Genomic DNA, 20,038 nt, shown 5'->3' with positions numbered 1-20,038 from the left:
AAATAATAATATCTTCTATTTTCTTTTCGAGGTTCAAATTTTATTTTATTTTTTATTCAACCAAATACATTCTTAATTTTAACACTTGAGCACTCGACCAGGTTTGGAGGAAAAAGATTTAACTAAACTAACAGTAACGCCACAATCCACATCGGGTATATTTCATAAAATTTAAGGAAAAAAATATAATCAAGAAATGCAAATTTCCATGCCAACTACTATGTCAATAATTAAAATTCGACAGTCTGAACTAAATTTAACATTAAGCCAAAAACAATAACAAGCCTGAAAGTAGTGTATTGATTTGCTTTTTTCTGGAAATTAGGCTCACAGACTGTTGGTTTTGGAAAAGTTTACTATTCCGAATTAACGAAAAATCAGAAAAATAGAATGGAATTGAAGAATTAGAGATTGTAATGCATGGTAAAACTCTAATGTGAATGCTCAAAACTTCATAACCCACATATATATATTAAAAACTTTCAGTTCAACCAAGCATGCGAAAATTTTATAGTCTCAATTATATTTTAAGTATACTCATAAAAATTTAATATTTGGGGGTTTATTATTGCCGGCCAAATTGTTTTTGTCTCTTTCTTGTGATTTCTCTCTAAAAAGTTCAGAACCTCTCTAGAAGAAGAAGAAAGTGCGTTAACGATATATATATATAATTGTTGCCTTGGTTTCATTAGTAAATATTATCCTCTGTTATCAAATTGTTTTAAAGCAAAAGAAGAAATGACCGGTGTTGCTGCCGACGGTGACTTTTCATCGTCGCTTTCCAAGGAAAAACAAGTAGTAGAAGCAGCACCAATACGAGAAGGACAGAATCAAGAACAACAAAAGCAAGAAGGGATTAAAGGATGCATGCATAAGACTAAGACAATTCAGTTCTTAGGTCGTACCACGCCTATTATTCTCCAAAACGACAATGGACCTTGCCCTCTCCTCGCTATCTGTAACTTCCCTCTTTCTCTCTTCCCATTTCTAGGGTTTTGCGTTTTGTTCTTTTCTTCGTCTGTTACCGGTGTATCGTTGCTCAGGATATTCGGATTGAATGTTCTTTAGTTTAGTTTAGTTTAGTTTAGTTTAGTTTAGTTTAGTTTATTTATTTATTTATTTAATCTTTGGTTTCTAACTTTAGTAAAAAGAAGCTGAAGAATTTTTATTCACTTTTCTATTGATTGGTTTTTGGAAGTGATCAAGTATCCCTCTTTTGAACATTTCTAATGTTTGGCTATGTTAGGGTTTATCGTTTTAGACCTTAGAGCATGAATGAAAGAAGAAAATGGATAAGGTTTAGAAACATGACAAAATTTCTAATTGATCCATATTGTGATATGTTTTTTTTCCCCTTTTTTATGGAGATTAAAAGTGGAGCTAATTTAAGTTATTTAAAATGAGCTCTTTTTTTTTTTGTTTGGGGGGGGGGTTGTGACAGGTAATGTTCTCCTTTTAAGGAACAATTTGAACCTTAGCCCTGATATAGCAGAAGTTTCACAGGAGAAATTGCTTTCACTGGTGGCCGAACGCCTCATTGATTCCAACAGTAATGTCAATGTAATTTCTTTCCTCTTCTTATGCTTGCATCCTATCTTTACTTGAACTCGGGTGTCAAGTGTCGGGTATGTATCTGACACTGGTGTCCACTACTTTTATAAGTCTTTCCATGTCTTTTGAGGGTGATATCTCCGTATCCATGTCGGAATATGTGTCAGACATGGGTACTTCAAGCAAAATAAAGAGTTGGAGCAGCATAGCTCAAATCATCTGCTTGTTGCTGGTAATGGTATAGTACATGATACTGATGAATCATTTTGGCATGTAGAATAAAGATGAAGGTTTTGTTGAAAATCAGCAGCAGAATATTGCAGATGCAATTGATTTACTTCCACGTCTTGCTACAGGGATTGATGTAAATATCAAATTCAGGAGGTTAGCTTTTTCCTTTCTTTCTCTCTCTTTTTTTTCTCTGGCAATTTGTCTCTTTCTGCAGCCTTTAGTGAATTATTGTGTACAACTTGCAGAATAGATGATTTTGAGTTCACTCCAGAGTGTGCCATATTTGATCTGCTTGATATTCCCCTCTATCATGGTTGGATAGTTGATCCCCAGGTATGCTCTTTATAGCATTGGGGGTGCAATAGTTGAAGCAATGTGCCGAAGAATGTATAGGTTCTTATATGACTATAGTTCTGCTATATGGTGTTTAACTTCCAATTTTGAAACCATTAAGGGCTGCTGAGGTAAATACTGACCTAACTCTTCAAGATAAACACACTAACCCTTAGGTAAGGAAAATTTGTTTTCAACTGGCTCGGCTGTTTACCTCCTTGAGATGACATAGCTAGGTATTTGACTCTGGTAGCATTAATGGACTGATATCTCTTTGTAGTTAACAAGGGTGCGTGTAGAGTATATGACCATTTTGGATAGACATTCATTTTATGAAGTAATTTGCATTGGAGCTCAGATTCTGACTCGTATCAAATTTCTAAAGTTTGAGATAGAACCAATCCCAGTATAGATGTGTAACGTAAATATGATTGTGGATTCAACAACCAGTGCTGTTTTGGTTGTTTGATCGAAAATGTGGCTCAGAGAGGATTTTGTAGTTTGACTACTATCACATTTAGTGATGGTTTTAGTTGGAACATGATTGAATGGGCTGGTGGGACCATTAGCTTGCTTTCTTGGTAGAATAATTAAGATTCAGTAAAGTCATGTTATCATGGGAAATATTTTAGTTTAATGTTTTCTTAAAAGTAAGTTTAATGCTTTGAACAGAACTGGTATGGTTGTTTTTTATGTTTATTGTTGGAGATTGTTGGTCAAGGCATGCAATTTCTGATGATGCCCACTATGTTTTTAAACATTATGACCATTTGTTAGATTGTATGCATTAAATTGGTGTATAGTATATACCGCTTTGTTTCTAATTAGCATTTATATTACTGGTTCTGTTATTGTTCAGAGATGTCCAACTGTCTTCCCTATAGTTCTAGGTTTCAGGTTTACAAGGTTTTGTATACATGCAATACATATCAATTGGGCCAGGATTTGACCTTTTTTTTTTCCACGGTGCACATGTGGCAGGACTATGAAACTGCTAGTGCTATTGGGTCAAAATCCTACAATGCAATTATGGAGGAGCTTGTTGCACTGGAAACACGAAATATGGAGGTTTCACACAAAAATAATTCTGAAGATTGTGTGGATTTTGTTGCTGCTACTACTGCAACTTTAGGAGTTCCCTCTCCTAGCCTGTCAAAAACCAGATCTTTTGATGAGTCTCCTCGTTCTGCTTCAGATCAGCAAATATTAAGAAAAGGGGACCTTGAGGAGGAAGCAGAGCTATTGAGAGTCTTGAAATTATCAGAGGCTAAATCACCGACCTCTGTTGGTGGTTCTGGCAGTTTAGCTGAAAGATCATGTTCAAAGAACCTTGTTTCTGTAGATGCACAAGAGGGGGACAGAAGTATTGGAAATGAGAGCATGCCCCTGCATGAACCTTACTTCTCAGATGATTGCCGTTCCTTGAGAAATGGTAGTTGTAGTAAAGCATGTTTTGAGACCCTCAGAGGTGAAGTATCCCCAAAGACTGATGGGATTAATCAGAATTCTTCTTATGTTAAATCTGGAGATGGTACCCTTTCCAATGATGCAGTTGAGAATATGGCTGTTAAGGTGAGTAGTGCTGATGATTTGCTCCAGATTGAAGGTGCAGTTCCTATTTCTCTTGCAGAGGATACTGCACCTATAGATGGAAACAACACTGAAAATTCACAAGGGGGTGAAAACATTGAGATTCAATCCACTTCTGCTACCGATGCTCATTACATTCCGGGTAACATAAATGGGTTTGACCCAACAGAAGTATCATCTATCTCCCTACAAAAAGCTGGTTCAGATTCGTCTAGTGACAGAATACATAATGCTGATGTGCTAGAAGCTTTTAGTTCTAGTCTCGATGGAAGTGAGCCTATATATGAAGGAGAAGATTGCATATTAGATTCAGTAACTACATATGAGAACCGGGAACCTATCTACGAAGGTGAGGTTATTCTTGCAAAGCAAGCTGACAACATTTCTGTAGAGGTCTGTACTGTGAGGTCCAAAGAAGAAATTACTCCACAACAAGGTTAGTGGTTCACCTCACAGGAAATGCAACTCTATATCCTTGTAAAGCATGTATTATCTTTCTTCCGTAGCTTGAGCTCCATTTTCATTACTTCTGTTAGTTGCTTGTTGCTTCCTCAAGAATTATCATAAATGGAAATTAAAATATTTTCTTATCCGGTTAAGTTCAATTTTTAAATTCTTAAAGAAGTCTTTTCTTTTAAAGCAAAGTGCACTCCTTTGTTCTTACTATTTTCATGCACTCATTCAAAATAACCTACCTTTCGTTTTCTTAATGCTATTTAGGTGAACTAATTGCAAACTTCTTGAAGAACAATGCCAATCAATTGACCTTTTATGGGTATGTTGAGTAGCTTTTTGCCTGTTTAAAGATCTAAAGTACTGTTGAGTTTATCACATTGTTATATCTTCATGGTATGTGGTCGTAATTGAGTGATTATTAATATATTTTTGCAGGCTTTTTTGCTTACAAGATGGTCTTAAAGAACGTGAGCTCTGTGTTTTCTTTCGCAACAATCATTTCAGCACGATGTTTAAGGTTAGAAGTTGGAACCACTTTTTCTGTTAATTGTGCCTGTAGCTGTCTGTGAACTGCCAACGATGCTTGTAACACTTGAGCAACTCACTAAATTAATAAACGAATTTGAGAACCAGTTTTCTTTGTTCTCTCAACTCCAATCTCTTCATCCATTGAATCTCATTTTATTTGCAGTATGATGGTGAGCTTTATCTTTTAGCTACTGACCAAGGCTATCTGAATCAACCAGATTTGGTTTGGGAGAAACTAAATGAGGTAAGGCTTTGTTACCTTGTACTCTTTTCTACCAACAATTACTTTGTTGAAATTTGAGTGTTAGTTATAATTGTAGTAAATATAGTGAGGTAGATTACTTACATTGTTGTTAATTTTAAAGTCTTTAACTAACAAAATATCCTTAACCAGTAGACCAGTGGCCACTGCATCATGGTTCTTATGTCATGATGTTTAACTGGGATAATTAAATGCCTTTTGCTTTGGCATTATGAAGAAATGGAAATCATCTAGATTAAGGAAACAAAAATCTACAGTAGCCATGGTTTTAAATTGGAGGTTTTGTGGTCTCTGGTGTTCCATTTGTTATATTTTTTTATTGTTTTTTGTCCCTTTTAACTTTGTAATAAAAATGTTTTTTCAATGAGAAACATTTTGTTAAAAATCTTAAATTTAAAATTTCAATCTTTTAAATCGTAATCCTATGTTGTTTTTGTTATTGATTCTTTTTTTAAGTTTGATATCCAATATTTAACTCATTTTCAGGTCAACGGAGACACTCTTTTTATGACTGGAAACTTCAAGGAATTCAAGGTGGATAGTCATGCCACTGGTACTTGGGATGAACAAAATGCAACTGCTGTACGTGTTTCCCTTCCGCGAGAAAGTTTTTTCCCCTTTGGCAAGCGAATTTTGACTGTTGGTTTGATTGATTTTAATGAACCTTAACTATGATTTACGCGATGCAGGACTACATTGCTGGCATTGATGGTTCAGCGCATGCAAGATCGGATGAAATGTAATTATCCTTCCCTTCAGTTGTCTGTATTTGTATTAATTTTTACTGCCTAATTCTTGGATGCAATTATTTGGTGGATTTAGACATCCATCAGAAAATATTTCTGAAATATTGATGCTTCTAATAATTATTTATTTGGAATAGTGGTCAAGTTAAAACAATCTTTTCAATATTTTCTGAATGTTCTAAATTTTCTAAAACCATTTTCATTGGTTCTTATTATGCTCAGGGATGACAGTTATTAATGTGTGATGTTATCATTGCAGCTCGGATTTACAGCTTGCAATAGCTTTACAGCAAGAAGAGTATGAACAACAGCCGCAGCGTCAGAATGTGCGGCCGCCACCGATTGTAGGTGCTACAAGATTAGTAACAGGTCCAAAGGTATTGTGTTCCCTCTTCCTTCTAGATATTCTTAAATAACATTCATCTTAGGATCTGATCACTGATTCTATTAGTACCTAAATGAAGTATGGTTGTCATCAATTCAGAAATATTTTTCAAAACTTGTTTTCAGTGGAGCAAATACAACCTTAATTAGTCTTTTTGATTAACACCTAAATGAAGTCATGGCTTAGACTCAAGACTGATGATATACTGGTTGCCTGCCTGAACGGCAGAGTATGTGACTTTGGTGGAACTTCATTAGATGCTTACGCCGGATTAGACCATCAAGCTTGTCCTGTTAGCGTTTCTGTGTTAAATCCATAGATTGAGTTAATTGTTACCTTGTGGAATATTTAGTTGTAAATGACAGCATCCAGGCTTAGCTGTGAATTTTGGATGTACAAGTATCCAGCATGAGTATATTGATATCCTGTTACTCGCATGCCTATGTGTGGACACAAATGTCGAATATGGCTACTTTTAAGAAAATGAAAAATTCGAATAACGGAAGTGAGATTTTGCAGGCGTCACAAAACAGTGGAAGGAGCTCTTCGTCTTCATCGTCAAGGCAAGAGACAAAATCTAAAGAAAAATGTATCGTGATGTAAGTTAACAGGTGTATTGTATTCGGCAAGCCTAGGTCTGTAAATAGTTTGTCTTTGGTAATAGTAGGTTTGTATTTTTGACGCTTAATAAGAACCCTGATACCTTTAATGTCATTTTGGAAAAAATGTTTGATTGTAGAAAATGATGTATATATAGTATATAAACAATGCAATATAACTTGATCCAAACCAAATAAACTCTTATTTGAACCGACTCCAATACATTTGGCCATATTTGAACATTTTATAGGGTTTTGACATTTATAGATAAACCCATAAAAGATTAAACCCGTTTTGTATGAGAGAGCAGGAGTTGGTTAAAATCAATTTAATTGACCATCTAGTTGTTGGTTTCAGTTAATTCAGTTTTCTCATAAATTGGTTATAGTCTCATCTAAGATGGTTTTGTTAGTCGGCTATCAATTATTAAAATTTAAAATTAAATCAATCAACTTAACTGATTTATATGTTATTTATTAATTGTTTTAAATATATAATAGATATATATATATAATATCAGTCGATTAATCAATCGATTCTATTCATGTTAGATCGATTAAGATTATAAAAACCAATTGATACAATTATAGGAGGATCGGTTTCAGTATTTTGCAAAATCAAGATTACATTATAATTTCCCTTTCTTAATTATAATTTCCTTTTTCTTCAATTGGTAAGTTGTTTAATCGTTTTAAATATTGCGTTTGTTTTTTTATGTAAATATTGTGTTTTTATAACATCTAAGATTTGAGCATTAATCCAAATATTATTATTTAAATTTAAATTAAATAAATACTATTTATCGAATATTTAAATAATATATTAAATCTATTTGATGTCAAATATTTAAATCATAAATCAAATTAATTTTATCAACTTTTGCATTTGCACAAAAAAGATAAATTATAAACTTACATACTGATAATGCATATTGGAATGCTAATATCTACACATTAATTATAAATTTATAATACTCGGATATAAACATCATCCGAATTTGCATTATTCAAATTCACAAAAAAAAAGAAAAGAAAAATCCAACAGAAAGAACTCAACCAGAGCACCACCGTCTTGAGATATTTAATACTAGAGAACCGATAGGTCATCCATCTGTATACTCCATTAAACTTTGCTTAAATATACCGTAAATTAGAAATCCCAACTCAACAAAACAAAATACTTTCCTCAGAGGTTTACAACTATCCATGAGATGAGGCCAATTGAAATAAGTTTTGGTCAAAACAAAATTGATAATTATCCTTCTCCCTGTATGAAGAAGCACCGCTATTCCATTATCCCATGACCTGCATTCTCAACATCAACTTCACCCATGCCTGTGTCTTCCTCTTCTTCGCTATCTTCATCTCCACTCACCTCTTCATTATCATTCCGCAACTTAGCCATGTGCTCAGCCAGCAGTTTATCATCCCGTTCGCTCACCTAAAACAGTGCACCATGTGAGACTCTCAAGAGAAAGGTTGAAATTTTCAAGTTAACACATCGATGCATTGAGACTGAAATAAATGGAACTGGAGAATTAAAACAGAGAGAGCAACTAAATTGGAACTTAAAGGATGGGCACTCACGGCTCTAGGCTGCTCCTTGACAACAAGTTTACCCTTGTGATGCTCTATTGCTTCAGTGCAAGCTGCAATTGCTTTACTGAGGATAGTTATACCTTGCTCCTGACGAATACAAGAAAGAATAACATAAACAAAAACAAATATGTCAAACAGAAACGAAAATATGCAATGTAAATATCAATACATGAATATGAAGTAAACAAGTTGAGAAGATGATAACTTCAGCTGGGCAAATAATCTTAGACAGTGTTCAACAAGATTAACAGAAGAAAATTTCATAAAAGCATGGCGTGCAAATGCTTCCAAAACTAAAAGCCATGAGTTCAAACTTCAGAGGCACATTAGATGAAAAAGGGCATTAAGCTGACCTTGTCAAGAGTTTGAGTGGTAAGAACATAAAGTGGAGGAGCAACAAGCTTGATTTTAACAGGACAATCATCATTCCCAGCAGCCTCAGCTTTGCGCATGGCCTCCTGCAAATTCGACAAGAAATATCTATAAACCAACAACAAAGCACATATAGTCAGAGGCAGAGAATTTCGGCAAATAAGACCTTGATGTGAAGAACGCCATCAAACTGGAAACATTTCATTTCAATATCAGCCCGAATCTTCAAAGGTTGTGGGGTCATTCTTCTCCTAATGTTTTTCACCAAAGCATCTTTGACTTCCTCCGTCACAGCAGGAACCACTTCAGTCACCTAAAGAGAGAAATTGTTAAAGACATAAATCGGCTGGAAAAAATATAGTTCCATGCATCTCACAAACTGAAAATTTACCTCTTGCCCATCAGGGCCGGGTTTTTTTACTTCACAGGTGAGGGTGTTCAAGACAGAATCAGGATCGGTCACAATGATTTTGAAAGCCTGAAAACATAAAAATTAAGACAGCGATAAGAGAGAAAATGACACTTCAAAATAAGGCGTAGCTTCATACCTCAAAAGCATGACCATATTTCCGGTATAGAGGCCAACCAATTTTAATGTACAATTCCTGTCGCACATTATAATTGTTAGCGAGTTGCAAGTTGACAATAGAAATGCCTTCTATCATTGGCCAACATAAAGATGCTCACTTCTCCTCATTGCACTCACCTCACATGAATCAAAATCTTCACCTTAATCATTGAATTCTCACTATTTTTTAATGAAGTGACTGGTTTCGTATTAAACTTAGGTAAAAACGAATCTGAAAATAACCAAATTACCACATTTTAAACTAAAACTACACCAAGGAAATCATCAAATCATTTGTCATTCTGTTTCTTCTATAAAAACACATAATTCCGTTCGTGAACACTAATACGTAGACAATTAACAAGTATCCCGTATTATCACTCAGCAAAAGAAAACCCAGAACCAAAACTTAAAACAAAAGCCAGTAAAATAGTTACCAAATCACTTCAATCAACCAAAAAACCCAAATTTACTTCCAATTCATTACCCATAAACCATTTCTAATCTCTAAAAAATTCTTCATATCCAAATGAAAGAAACTATTAAGTCCCATAAACCAAACATAGCAAATAAATTATTCCCTCAGTTTCAATGAGTGAAAACAAAAAGGACAAAAAAATTTACCTCCAAATCGATATCCAAAGTCTCGGCAACATGTCGCATGATAGAGTGAACAAGTTTACTCTTATTATACCTTTCTTCACAAGCTTGAATATCTTCCTCGCTAACTCTCCTCTTACTCAAATCGATGTAACCCTTTTCCTTGTCGACACGTAGGACCATGACGGGCTCGGTTCGTCCGACCTTGATTAGACTGCTGACGCTACGAATCCGACGGCGGGAGAGCTCCGAGAACAAGATCATGCCTTCGATGTTGTTGTATTCAAGGAGCGAAACGTACGCACCCATGTCGGCGATGTTCTTTACTTGTATCATCACCGCCATATCCACCTCCGGATACTTGGCTTCGTACATTCGACATTCGAGGTTCGGCATCTTAGCTCAAGTTGTGGAAGTATTTGGCTTTGAGATCTTTGGTTTTTGGGGATTTTGTGTTTGAAGATTAGGGTTTTAAGATGAGATTTAGGACCAGAAAAGAGATGCGTTTTTTATCAACACTAAAAATGAGATTCTTCTATTTCTCCCCCTAAAAGTTTTCTGGGTAAATTCCACTAATAGTCATCGAATTAGTAATAAATTTTATTTTCATCATCCAATTATAAAAAATTACAAAATAATTACTTTAACTATTAATAAATTTCTTTTTTTACTTATAAGATGAGATTAGGGTTTTAACTGTCGATTGTTAATAGAATGGAAGCCTTTAATTTTTCATGGGCTACTTCTTAACCTTTAATTTAAATTTTATGTATTATATTTTTTTATAATATTTAAATGTATGACGTGTGATACTAATTTGATGCATGAGATCATCGTTAATTTAAATAAATTTTGATTTTTTTGTAAGTTAAATAAATACGTTGTTGTTTAGAGATTTTTGTTAAGTTGAAAGATAATATGTTTTATTTTCCCCATAATATAAGTATACGCTTATCTTCAATTTAGTGTCACGGGTCATGAATTAAAACCTATCACCTAAAACGGTGCGATTTACAGACAAAAATTCTAATCTCGTAACACTAGTCACTAGTTTAATAATAAAATATATTAATTAAATCCAACTATTTGCTCTCATTTTAGGTTGGATTGGAATATTAATTAAATTCAACGATTTTTTCTTCATATTCGGTTGGATTAGGGTATGTAATATTAATTGTCGATTAATTTTCATTATCCAGTTTAGACATGAAAAATCGCAAATCAATTGGAAAAACATGTAAAAATCAAATAAAATCGAATCAAACAAACCCACGCATCATGAATATTGGAAACATACCAACATAACATGAAAATTTAATTAACGAGACATGAAACATGTGTAGAAAACACGAACACGAACACGATAATGATATATTCATATATAAAAATTTATATAACACAAATTATTAGTGGAATTGAATTCTAAAATTTTTAAGAGATGTAAATGTACTATATATTAATTTATAATTTTATTATTTTTAAGGGATTAAATATATGTTTTTCATATTTAAGGGGTAAAGTGTAATTTTATTATAAATTATTTGTTAATTTTATTATTTCTGGAAGGACTAAATTAAAAATTTTCATTTTTAGGAGGGCCAAAGCCGCCCCCTAGCTTCCCCTCTGCCTCAACCCCTTGAAATAAAAATTTTGACTTTTAGCCCATTTATATTTATAAATTTTTAAATTAATATATGAGTAAATTACACTTTGACCCTTCAAAATTATAAAATTTTGATTTAATTTTTTAAAATTAGAAAGATATAAACTATTAAAATGATTACATTTTTACTATCATAAAAATATATAATTTAATTCTGAACTTTAAAAAAATTTATGTCAAATATATATAATTTAAATAAAGGAAAATTGTTTGGTTCTTTGCAAATAGAGTTTCAAAAATTCTACAAGTAAAAGTAAAATATTGACATGTGTCCTTAAGTAATATTAAAAAAATAAAAGTTAATCAAAACAGACATGTATTATTCAACTAAATCTATATGTAGAGTTAAAAATTTTCACGAACAGTAGATAAAATAATAATTCATTCATGTATCTTTTTTCCCTTTAAAAATTGCTATATACTTATTTTATTTAAGAAATTCATATATTTATATTGTATTTATATTTTTTATCATTTTCTTTAAAAATTATGTGCTCTAAGGGAATATTAAAAAAAATTAAAGCATAATCGTTTCATGGACTAAACCCTCTTTATAGAGTTAAAAAATTCAACTGAAAGTGGACAGGATAACCTTTATACATTTATAAAAAATTTAACAATTATCTTTGTATAAAACACAAGTTTAGTTTTACTAAGTCAACTAATATTAATTCAACTGAAAATTCACTAAAAAATCATTTTTTATTGTTGGAATATCGACTGTCCAACTAAATGTTCTAACATAAGCTTGTAACAATCAATATGGCATTGCAGATCCTTTTGACCTAAAAAGAAGTGTTATCGATCATGTAATGTGAGAATTTTAAACGTGGCTTATCAGCATTTTGAACATAGCTTACCTTCCAATCATTAGCTAATGAAAAATTGATATTGATGATTAAGATAAAGATTTAGGGTTTTTGAGCACTTAACTACAAAAATGACATGTGATATATTTGTATCGTCTGTGTATAGACTCTGCTCACAACAGTAATGCTTTCGGAAAAACATATGAATTCAACAGCAACACTTTGCCTACATTTTTGCTTACCAACACTTTCCTTCCATGGCAATCTAATAACAGAAAAAACATGAATAATTGGATGTCCCAACCTCTACTCTGTACCCCTCAGGGACCAGTGATATCAACCCATCGGTCATTTGGGTCCCAATTTTCATCTGATGGGGACTATTATACACTCTTGTACCTCCTATCCCACTAAGCTAATATTCTAATTCCCATGCTTGAAAATGAAATTAAAAGCATATTTTAGAATATGTTGGGTTTTCAAGATTCTAACCTCCAAAATTTTTACCATCTTTTTTTCTTCCATTTTACTCAAGAAAAACGTAAATTGATATAAAATAATAAAGAGAAGTTTCCTTGGACTAAAAAAATACAGGGTTGATGCTGTCTCCACATGCTGGTTGTGTGGGAGCTAATCATCATTGCACATGTCAAATGAGGAGGGCAATTTGGTAAAAGAAATCACGAAATTTATGGGACCAGGATCACCAATAGGATGTGCTGGGACACGTTGCGAACTCATGTGGTGACTGTGTACCTTTCTATCTTGCACATTGTTGGGTAATGCTTACTAGTAATATTAAAATAATAGTACCACGAACATGGAATCAAGTTCCCTTAGGTTGCCGGTTATAGTGGAGGAAGCTGTCTTGTTTGAACCAGAAAAAAGCCAAGGACTCAACCAAAGACCGGTATTTGTTATGTACTTTGTTCAACGCAGTTGCTAAGCCGGTCAGTCTTTTCTCTCTACTGTTGATTGAGAAATGTGTGTTCTTTTGATGCAATGTTTTCGGTTTTGTTTATATTCAAAAAAAGCTTTGAACTTTATGTCTTTTTCTCATGTAAATTTTGCTGGGCTTTCCTTTTTTATGTTAATTCGTATAGTTTATTTTTCTTTCTAAACTATGTTGTTTTCTTGTCTTCTTTTTATGCTATGATTATTTATGGGAACCCTGGTGTGGTTAAGGTCATGGGTTTTAGAGCTTTGGTTTGAGTTTTTGCTTTGTTAGGTTTAGTTTTTTTATGCTATGTCTAAATTTTGGTCATGGATCTGCAAACAGAATTTGAAAAGATTATTGGGATTTAATCAAGTTGTCTGAAATTCATAGCTGCTGGAAATTTTCAGTTTATGGAGAGTGTCAACATTCAACAAGGTTGTCATTTCTTGAGAAGCTGATGTTAGAACTTGCTTGCTATTTCGACAACTGATCTCATGTCTGGTCTGAGTACTCTCTGCAAATTAATGGATTAGATTAGAAAACTGAGAAGAAAATCCGATAATTCAGTATTAGTTTGGTATAATTATAGTTTTCCTTGCCCCTAATTGGCATGGAAATCGCCACTGTTGAGAACATCCACCTCCCTGCAGTCGGATTCCGCAACTGTTACAAGGTTGCAAGCCTTACGAAGACAATTTTAGACACGATACAAATATCGAACCTAAGAGACCGGTATGTCCTCGGAGGACAATTAGGATGGGGACAATTTGGCGTAATTAGAGTCTGCTCCGATAAATTAACCGGCCAGGTTTTGGCTTGTAAATCCATTGCTAAAGATAGATTGGTCACACTAGACGATTTCTGCAGCATCAAGCTTGAGATTGAAATAATGACTAAGTTATCAGGGCACCCGAATGTTGTGGACTTGAAAGCAGTTTATGAAGATGAGGACTTCGTGCATTTGGTCATGGAGTTATGTGCAGAGGGGAACTTTTCCATCGGCTCGAGAAATACGGAAGGTTTTCAGAGTCCGAGGCTCGTGTTCTTTTCAAGCACTTGATGCAAGTAGTCAAGTACTGTCACGACAATGGCATCGTTCATAGGGATCTGAAACCGGAAAACATTCTCTTAGCAACTAAATCCTCGTCCTCTCCGATTAAACTTGCAGATTTTGGCCTTGCAACTTATATAAAACAGGGTGAGGTCTCCATTGTGTGCTTTGTTTATTTCCATTAGAAGACAACATTTTGATCACTAAAATTTGTGATATTTTGCAAACAGGGGAAAATTTGCATGGAACTGTAGGGAGCCCATTTTATATAGCACCAGAGGTTTTAACAGGGGGATATGATGAAGCAGCGGATGTGTGGAGTGCTGGGGTTATATTGTATATTCTTTTAAGTGGAATGCCTCCTTTTGGGGGAAAGACTAAATCAAAGATATTTGATGCCGTTAGGGCGGCTGAGCTAAGGTTCCCCATTGATCCCTGGGATCACATCTCTTTATCTGCCAGGGATTTGGTCACTGGTATGCTTTGTGTTGATCCTTCTAAGAGGCTCACTTCTGCACAGGTTCTAGGTAAGTTGATATCCATTCCTTTTAGGATTCTTGAAAGATATCTGACCATGGGAATCAGGCATGGATGCTAATATGAAAGTCACTGTTAGCAGAGCATCCATGGGTTGAGGATTGCAGACAAGTGGGTAAAGAAGCAGATCAGCAAAACAACCCTGCTTGCCGAGAGCTTGAAGTGGGAGGAAGTTCTTTCTCAACACTCTTCATCAAAAGAAATCAAGATTATAGCTTTAGCGATGGATCACTAGTATCTTTTAATGGTCAACCTGGAACCCCTGCATTGACCTGCAAATCATCGTTATCTTGTTTCTTAGTTGAAAATGGCAGTCCTTGTTCCGAATCTGAAGGATTTTCATTTACAAGCTGTTGTGAATCCACTGCAGCAGAGTTCTCATCTCCAATTCCGTCAATGCCAAGTTTTACTTTCTTCAGTACAATATCTGCTATTGAACCACTAAATGTTTCGGTGGCAAATAAAGCCGAGACATCGGAGATGAGTGCCGAATACAGAGGTATCTGTTTCCGTTTTGTTCTTGGCATGGAAATTATGAGTGTCTAACGTAGAATTATGCTGATCTGTTCTTTCACTCCACAGAATCAAACTTAGTAAAGCTGTCTATGTTGCCGGATTCTTTGGTTCCAGTATCTGTTAGGGGAGGGAGGACCTAACGGATCCCGGCTTGCAGGCATTCATAGTAAACGGAACCACACAATCAGTCTCGGTGAGATCAATCACTTCGATCTCGTGGTGAACGAGTCGGTAATCCGTTGGGCATCCTGTACGCATATTCCTAGAGCCCCATCACTTAGATTATCACTAGTCTGCTAGAAAGTGTTCATACCAAGATTGACCATATTGCTGGGCCGAATGGAGTAAATAGAACGAGAAAATAGAGAAAGAATTGCAGACACTGACATTCGAATTCTCTGAGATAGGTACAAGAGAAATCCGAGTTTAGAATAATTTTGTTTGCTTAAGCCTGTTGTGTTGAGTGATGATTCTTTTTTGAATTTGTAAGTGATTTTCATATGTACAGTCACAAATTGTAATATTATCCTGCTTAATCATCTCTAACAAGGTGCACTGTAACATTGAGAGAAACAATTTTGATGCCTTGATTGTTTGTAAAATTGTAAATTTCCAAAAATGATTAACGACTGCCCTTACAGCACTTTGCAAGATTAGTTTTACAGTAATGGATAACTTTATTCAACAAAAAACCAGGTAATTTACTATCTGTTTACAGATATCCTACACCCTACAGAAGTAGCAGGTCTATAATGCAGTGGGGTTTCAGTAAGGAAATCATAAAGAAAATTGCAGAATAATTGCACCTTTTTTAAAGCTTTCAAACGAGGGGCTTTTTCTCTTCATCTTCAAGTTCTACACTTTCCACTTCTTCAGAAGAGGTTTCCCGATGATGCCTCGCATTTACATTTGATGTTGGAATCCAGGGTGCTGGTTTACTATCCGGCAACATCTTTAATAAGATTCCCATGGCTATGAGCAACAGCCCGGATCCGTGCTGTTCGGTTAAAGGTTTTGTAAATATCATGTATGACAGCAACAAAGTGACAGCTTTTCTAGCAGTTGTTATCTACAAGCAGATGAAACAAGAACACTAGTAGTTAAATGGGATCATGAATGGTTTTGAGAATGAAATTTTTAGAAATCATTATGTCTAAAAGAAAATACAAGTATGTTTCTTTTACCATGGCCGTCGCTGCAGCACCAAAGATAGCAATGAGAGATAAAACTGACACTTGACCGATGAATGTGGCCATAGCTTCGAACACCAACACCCCATACACGTAAGGATGCTGCAAGTTATTGGCATAAGTAAAACACATAGAAACAAGAGATCATGGTAAATTTTGCTTAAAACCAAGCCAAAGAGCATGCAAGTAGAATAATTTTGGTAGCCTTTACGTGCATTTGCACATGTGCCTAAGTTTCTCCCATCTTGAAATACCGTGTCTGACATATGGTATTAGGATATAACTTCCAAAGATCTTCCAAATACATTAAAAAAAGCTTAAAAAAATGAGACCATACTTGTCCAAACTCATACATGTATTCAGTACTTACACTGAAGTCCGAATAAAATAGATATGTTTAAGTTTCTTCTAGATTGTTAGATCTTGGAGGGCCATATCCCCATACTCAAGTCCAAATATACATTGGAAATGGGTACTTGTTTAAGTCGCATAATACAATGTTATTGTATGCACTTGAGGGATGCTATTTACCTGAGAACAAGAATTCCATGCCGTAACAAGCTCTCCTGTTAGAATCATTGGCAAAACTAAGAAAGGAATCCCAACTACTGTTGAGCAAAACAACATCTCCATCTGTAAAAGAAAATGAATAAATACACAATACAACATAAAATTATAGATAAAGTGATCGTTCTTACAAATAGAAATGAAAAAATTTTATAGCTACCTGAGTTGTCTCCGGATTCATGGTGAATATTGCTTCTTGGAAATTACCCAGAAAGGCATCCATAACCAAAGCACCCAAAATCATTATAATACCGATGATGCTAAAATTAGGAGATGTTTGGGCATCGGCTAAGGTGAAAAGGATGAGACCAATAACAAGAAGCAGAGCAGAGATGTATTCATGAAATGGATATTTCCTTCTCAGCCCAGGGATGAAGGCACCCATAATCATAACAGGCAGCACCTAAAATTCCATAAAAAGTAAAGAGTTAAAAGAAGAAAAAGAAAAGCGAGCATCTTAAATTTGCAGAATGCTTTGATCTATGGTACTCGGACTCAGGTGTGAGTGACAAATACTGAGTATTTGTCCAATACAAATATGTTCAATGTTTCAAAAGTTTTGTGTATACTCATCGTCTCCCGTTATGCATCGGATACGGATACTTCAAAACACTACAATATCTATACTTATTTTTTAATTCTGATAAACTGTTTAAAGAAAAGTTTATTCAGCTAAAGAAAGGGTAGTAACAAGCAATTTGTATACAAATTTCTTGAAATAGTTAGTTACCTTTGTAGATTTAAACATAATTTGTGCTGGGTAGTTGAGGTAAGCCAAAGAACCTTTGGTTAATCCATGAGAACCCATGAGAACAGCTGAGAGTTTCACATATGTTTTCCATGGATTCACCATTTGCTTCGTGGTAAAGCCTTGAAGCCTTATCAATATCAGGTAAACAAATCCTTGTACAAAAGTGAAATACCATCCATAGCTGAAACATTTGCATGATTTTTAAGTCGAGAAAAATCCCAAGTATATACATAATTTCAAGAAATATATATTATCTAATAATGGGAAGGATGATGAATGTACCTGAATTGAAGCCTATTATATACATATTCCTACAAGCAAGCAAATGAACTCATCAATTATCATACTGAAATGGGATTTTTTTTTTCTTTTGGAGATTGAAATGGGAATATGAATCCAATAAAACAGTTGCATGCATTCATTGAATTATTTTTGACCATATAAATCCTTCAACTAATCTACTGCCAACTTTTTTTTTTTGGTACAACCAAGCAATTGAACATGCAAAAAAAGCAAAACTATTAGAATTTCCTATCTCTCTTCCTTTTCCGTAATTTTCTCAGCAACCAAACAGAAACCCAGAAAGGGAAAAACCAGGCATGCATGGCTGGGAATTGGTCACATGCAGAGCCAAAAAACTATTTCAAATGAAGTGACTGGATCAAAACAACAATAAAATGAAAAGTTTCTAGCTGATCAACACTCCCCTAAAACAGTGATCAAATAACAGGTAAGAGTTAGGAAGAACAAACCTCACAAATGCCATTAACAAGGTAACCAAAGAAGAACCCAGACGAACAAATAAGAAACTGTTGCCATTTTGGCCTATCTGTAAGGGGAATTCCAAACAAAGACCTTGCTTGATCCTCGCCTTTCATCTTCCTTTCAACAAAGTCTGAACGAGTTTAATTTACCAAACCTCAACCCCCCCCTTTCAATGAAAAATCTGAATAAAGCCCATAAAACAGATGAAAAAAGGGTGTTTAAAAAACGGTTCCATTGTTTATTTTTATCACCCTGAAAGCTAAAAAAGCTAGAATTTTTATTGTTACTAGAAGAAGTAAAGTATCAAAAAGAAAATGGTATCTTTTAAAAGACTTCACTTATATCTCTCTCTCTCCACCTTACTGGAAATGGTGGGTGCATCAGATTTAGGGGATATGTAGAGATCGGTGGAGTTTTAGGGATCTTTCTCTCTTTAGGAAAAATGGTGGCAAACAGGGCATAGAAAGATGAGAGAAATGTAAAGAAAATGGGGGGAGTCTCTCCAAGTCAATAATCGACATCAAGCCCCCCTTCAACACGGCAGCAACTTCGGTTTTGGTGGGAGATTTATCTGAAAATTCTAGGAAATTTGTTTTCTCGAGATAATACTACATACGAGAAGTTTGACTTCTGGGTTTCTTGGTTTTTATCCGTTCCTAAACTTCTGTGAATTTAATTAGACTAGATTATTATGGTGGGGTTGAATGCATCAGATTTTAAATTACGTTAAATGTAATTAAGCGATATCATTGGGAATATATATATAATTATATTTAAAATATGTTTTATTTTTAAATTAAGTTTTAAATACAATTAAGTGGTTTTATTTGTAACATACACCACATAAAAAAAGAACCGAAAGGAAACCTTAAGTTTTATGCTTAGTTCTTTTAATTACAAAATACATCTTTATTTGGTTATATTTAGAGTGAATTCTATTTTTTAGAATTGATTTTTAATAATAAATTATACTATTTAATAAATACAATAATAAATATTAATTTTTTATTATTCGTGTCTGTTTTTATTCATATTCGATGTTTGTAATTGTCCTCTTAATAATATTATCCTTAAAATTTAAACAAATGTCTTCATAACGTGTCTTACTATTGACTTTTTAAAAATAAGAAAATATATTATTTTACCTCATTTTAACTAAGAATAAGATAATTGTGTAATCTTTAGAAAAATGTAATTTGTTGCATTTCTATTTCATTTTTAATAATTTACAATATTACAATATAAAATTTTATATTATTATCTATTTATTTCCATAATTAAATTTAAATAAAAATATTTTAAAAATTATTTAATTGAAATTTAAATTGGGCCGGGTCGAAAACAAAAATATCTAATTAATATATATTTAATATCCTTTTAATTTGTTTACATTTACCTTAATTAAATCAATCAAATTTTAAGCAAAACACTT

General features: G+C 33.9%; 3 protein-coding genes and 1 pseudogene across 4 annotated transcripts; 2 read left to right on the top strand and 2 right to left on the bottom strand.

The window, feature by feature from the left end:
• The first annotated feature begins 459 nt into the window (after positions 1-459).
• On the top strand, positions 460-6,902 carry LOC107896488 (ubiquitin carboxyl-terminal hydrolase MINDY-1). Its single transcript, XM_016821672.2, has 12 exons — positions 460-958; positions 1,442-1,560; positions 1,829-1,935; positions 2,028-2,115; positions 3,097-4,141; positions 4,426-4,480; positions 4,597-4,678; positions 4,853-4,933; positions 5,438-5,533; positions 5,641-5,690; positions 5,957-6,074; positions 6,602-6,902. Exons 1-12 carry the CDS (start codon positions 739-741, stop codon positions 6,683-6,685), a joined length of 2,145 nt encoding a protein of 714 aa, XP_016677161.1. The 5' UTR covers positions 460-738; the 3' UTR covers positions 6,686-6,902.
• A 761-nt stretch (positions 6,903-7,663) lies between these two features.
• Positions 7,664-10,409, bottom strand: LOC107896487 (eukaryotic translation initiation factor 2 subunit alpha homolog). 2 transcript variants are annotated; one of them, XM_016821670.2, is made up of 7 exons: positions 9,845-10,409; positions 9,201-9,257; positions 9,044-9,130; positions 8,819-8,965; positions 8,634-8,738; positions 8,269-8,367; positions 7,664-8,122 (listed from the first exon to the last, which is right to left on the bottom strand). In XM_016821670.2, exons 1-7 carry the CDS (start codon positions 10,214-10,216, stop codon positions 7,967-7,969), a joined length of 1,023 nt encoding a protein of 340 aa, XP_016677159.2. In that variant the 5' UTR covers positions 10,217-10,409; the 3' UTR covers positions 7,664-7,966. The 2 variants fall into 2 exon arrangements, with proteins under 2 accessions (XP_016677159.2, XP_016677160.2); XM_016821671.2 differs by lacking the exon at positions 9,201-9,257 and having other exon boundaries at positions 9,845-10,363.
• Positions 10,410-13,100: 2,691 nt separating this feature from the next.
• LOC107896485 (calcium-dependent protein kinase 34-like) lies at positions 13,101-15,973 on the top strand (annotated as a pseudogene).
• LOC107896486 (UDP-galactose/UDP-glucose transporter 4) lies at positions 15,924-19,259 on the bottom strand. The gene is made up of 7 exons (XM_016821669.2): positions 18,594-19,259; positions 18,124-18,152; positions 17,821-18,022; positions 17,251-17,493; positions 17,055-17,156; positions 16,518-16,625; positions 15,924-16,402 (listed from the first exon to the last, which is right to left on the bottom strand). The coding sequence occupies exons 1-7, from the start codon at positions 18,717-18,719 to the stop codon at positions 16,154-16,156; spliced, it is 1,059 nt and encodes a 352-aa protein (XP_016677158.2). The 5' UTR covers positions 18,720-19,259; the 3' UTR covers positions 15,924-16,153.
• Positions 19,260-20,038: the final 779 nt, after the last annotated feature.

The sequence above is a fragment of the Gossypium hirsutum genome, chromosome A09 (genome assembly GCF_007990345.1).
Source record: "Gossypium hirsutum isolate 1008001.06 chromosome A09, Gossypium_hirsutum_v2.1, whole genome shotgun sequence".
Lineage (NCBI taxonomy): Eukaryota > Viridiplantae > Streptophyta > Magnoliopsida > Malvales > Malvaceae > Gossypium > Gossypium hirsutum.
This window is presented reverse-complemented; position numbering and strand designations above follow the sequence as displayed.

Excerpts from the sequence above, each read along its gene's own strand:
- LOC107896487 (XM_016821670.2), bottom strand. The coding sequence starts at position 10,216 with ATGCCGAACCTCGAATGTCGAATGTACGAAGCCAAGTATCCGGAGGTG. Across the intron at positions 8,966-9,043 it reads CCGGCCCTGATGGGCAAGAG|GTGACTGAAGTGGTTCCTGC; the intron begins GTAAATTTTCAG and ends TTCTCTCTTTAG. Across the intron at positions 8,368-8,633 it reads CCACTCAAACTCTTGACAAG|GAGCAAGGTATAACTATCCT; the intron begins GTCAGCTTAATG and ends TGTATTCGTCAG.
- LOC107896488 (XM_016821672.2), top strand. The coding sequence starts at position 739 with ATGACCGGTGTTGCTGCCGACGGTGACTTTTCATCGTCGCTTTCCAAG. Across the intron at positions 4,679-4,852 it reads ATTTCAGCACGATGTTTAAG|TATGATGGTGAGCTTTATCT; the intron begins GTTAGAAGTTGG and ends TTTTATTTGCAG. Across the intron at positions 5,691-5,956 it reads CATGCAAGATCGGATGAAAT|CTCGGATTTACAGCTTGCAA; the intron begins GTAATTATCCTT and ends TTATCATTGCAG.
- LOC107896486 (XM_016821669.2), bottom strand. The coding sequence starts at position 18,719 with ATGAAAGGCGAGGATCAAGCAAGGTCTTTGTTTGGAATTCCCCTTACA. Across the intron at positions 17,494-17,820 it reads TTATGTTTAAATCTACAAAG|GTGCTGCCTGTTATGATTAT; the intron begins GTAACTAACTAT and ends ATGGAATTTTAG. Across the intron at positions 16,626-17,054 it reads CATGGAATTCTTGTTCTCAG|CATCCTTACGTGTATGGGGT; the intron begins GTAAATAGCATC and ends AATAACTTGCAG.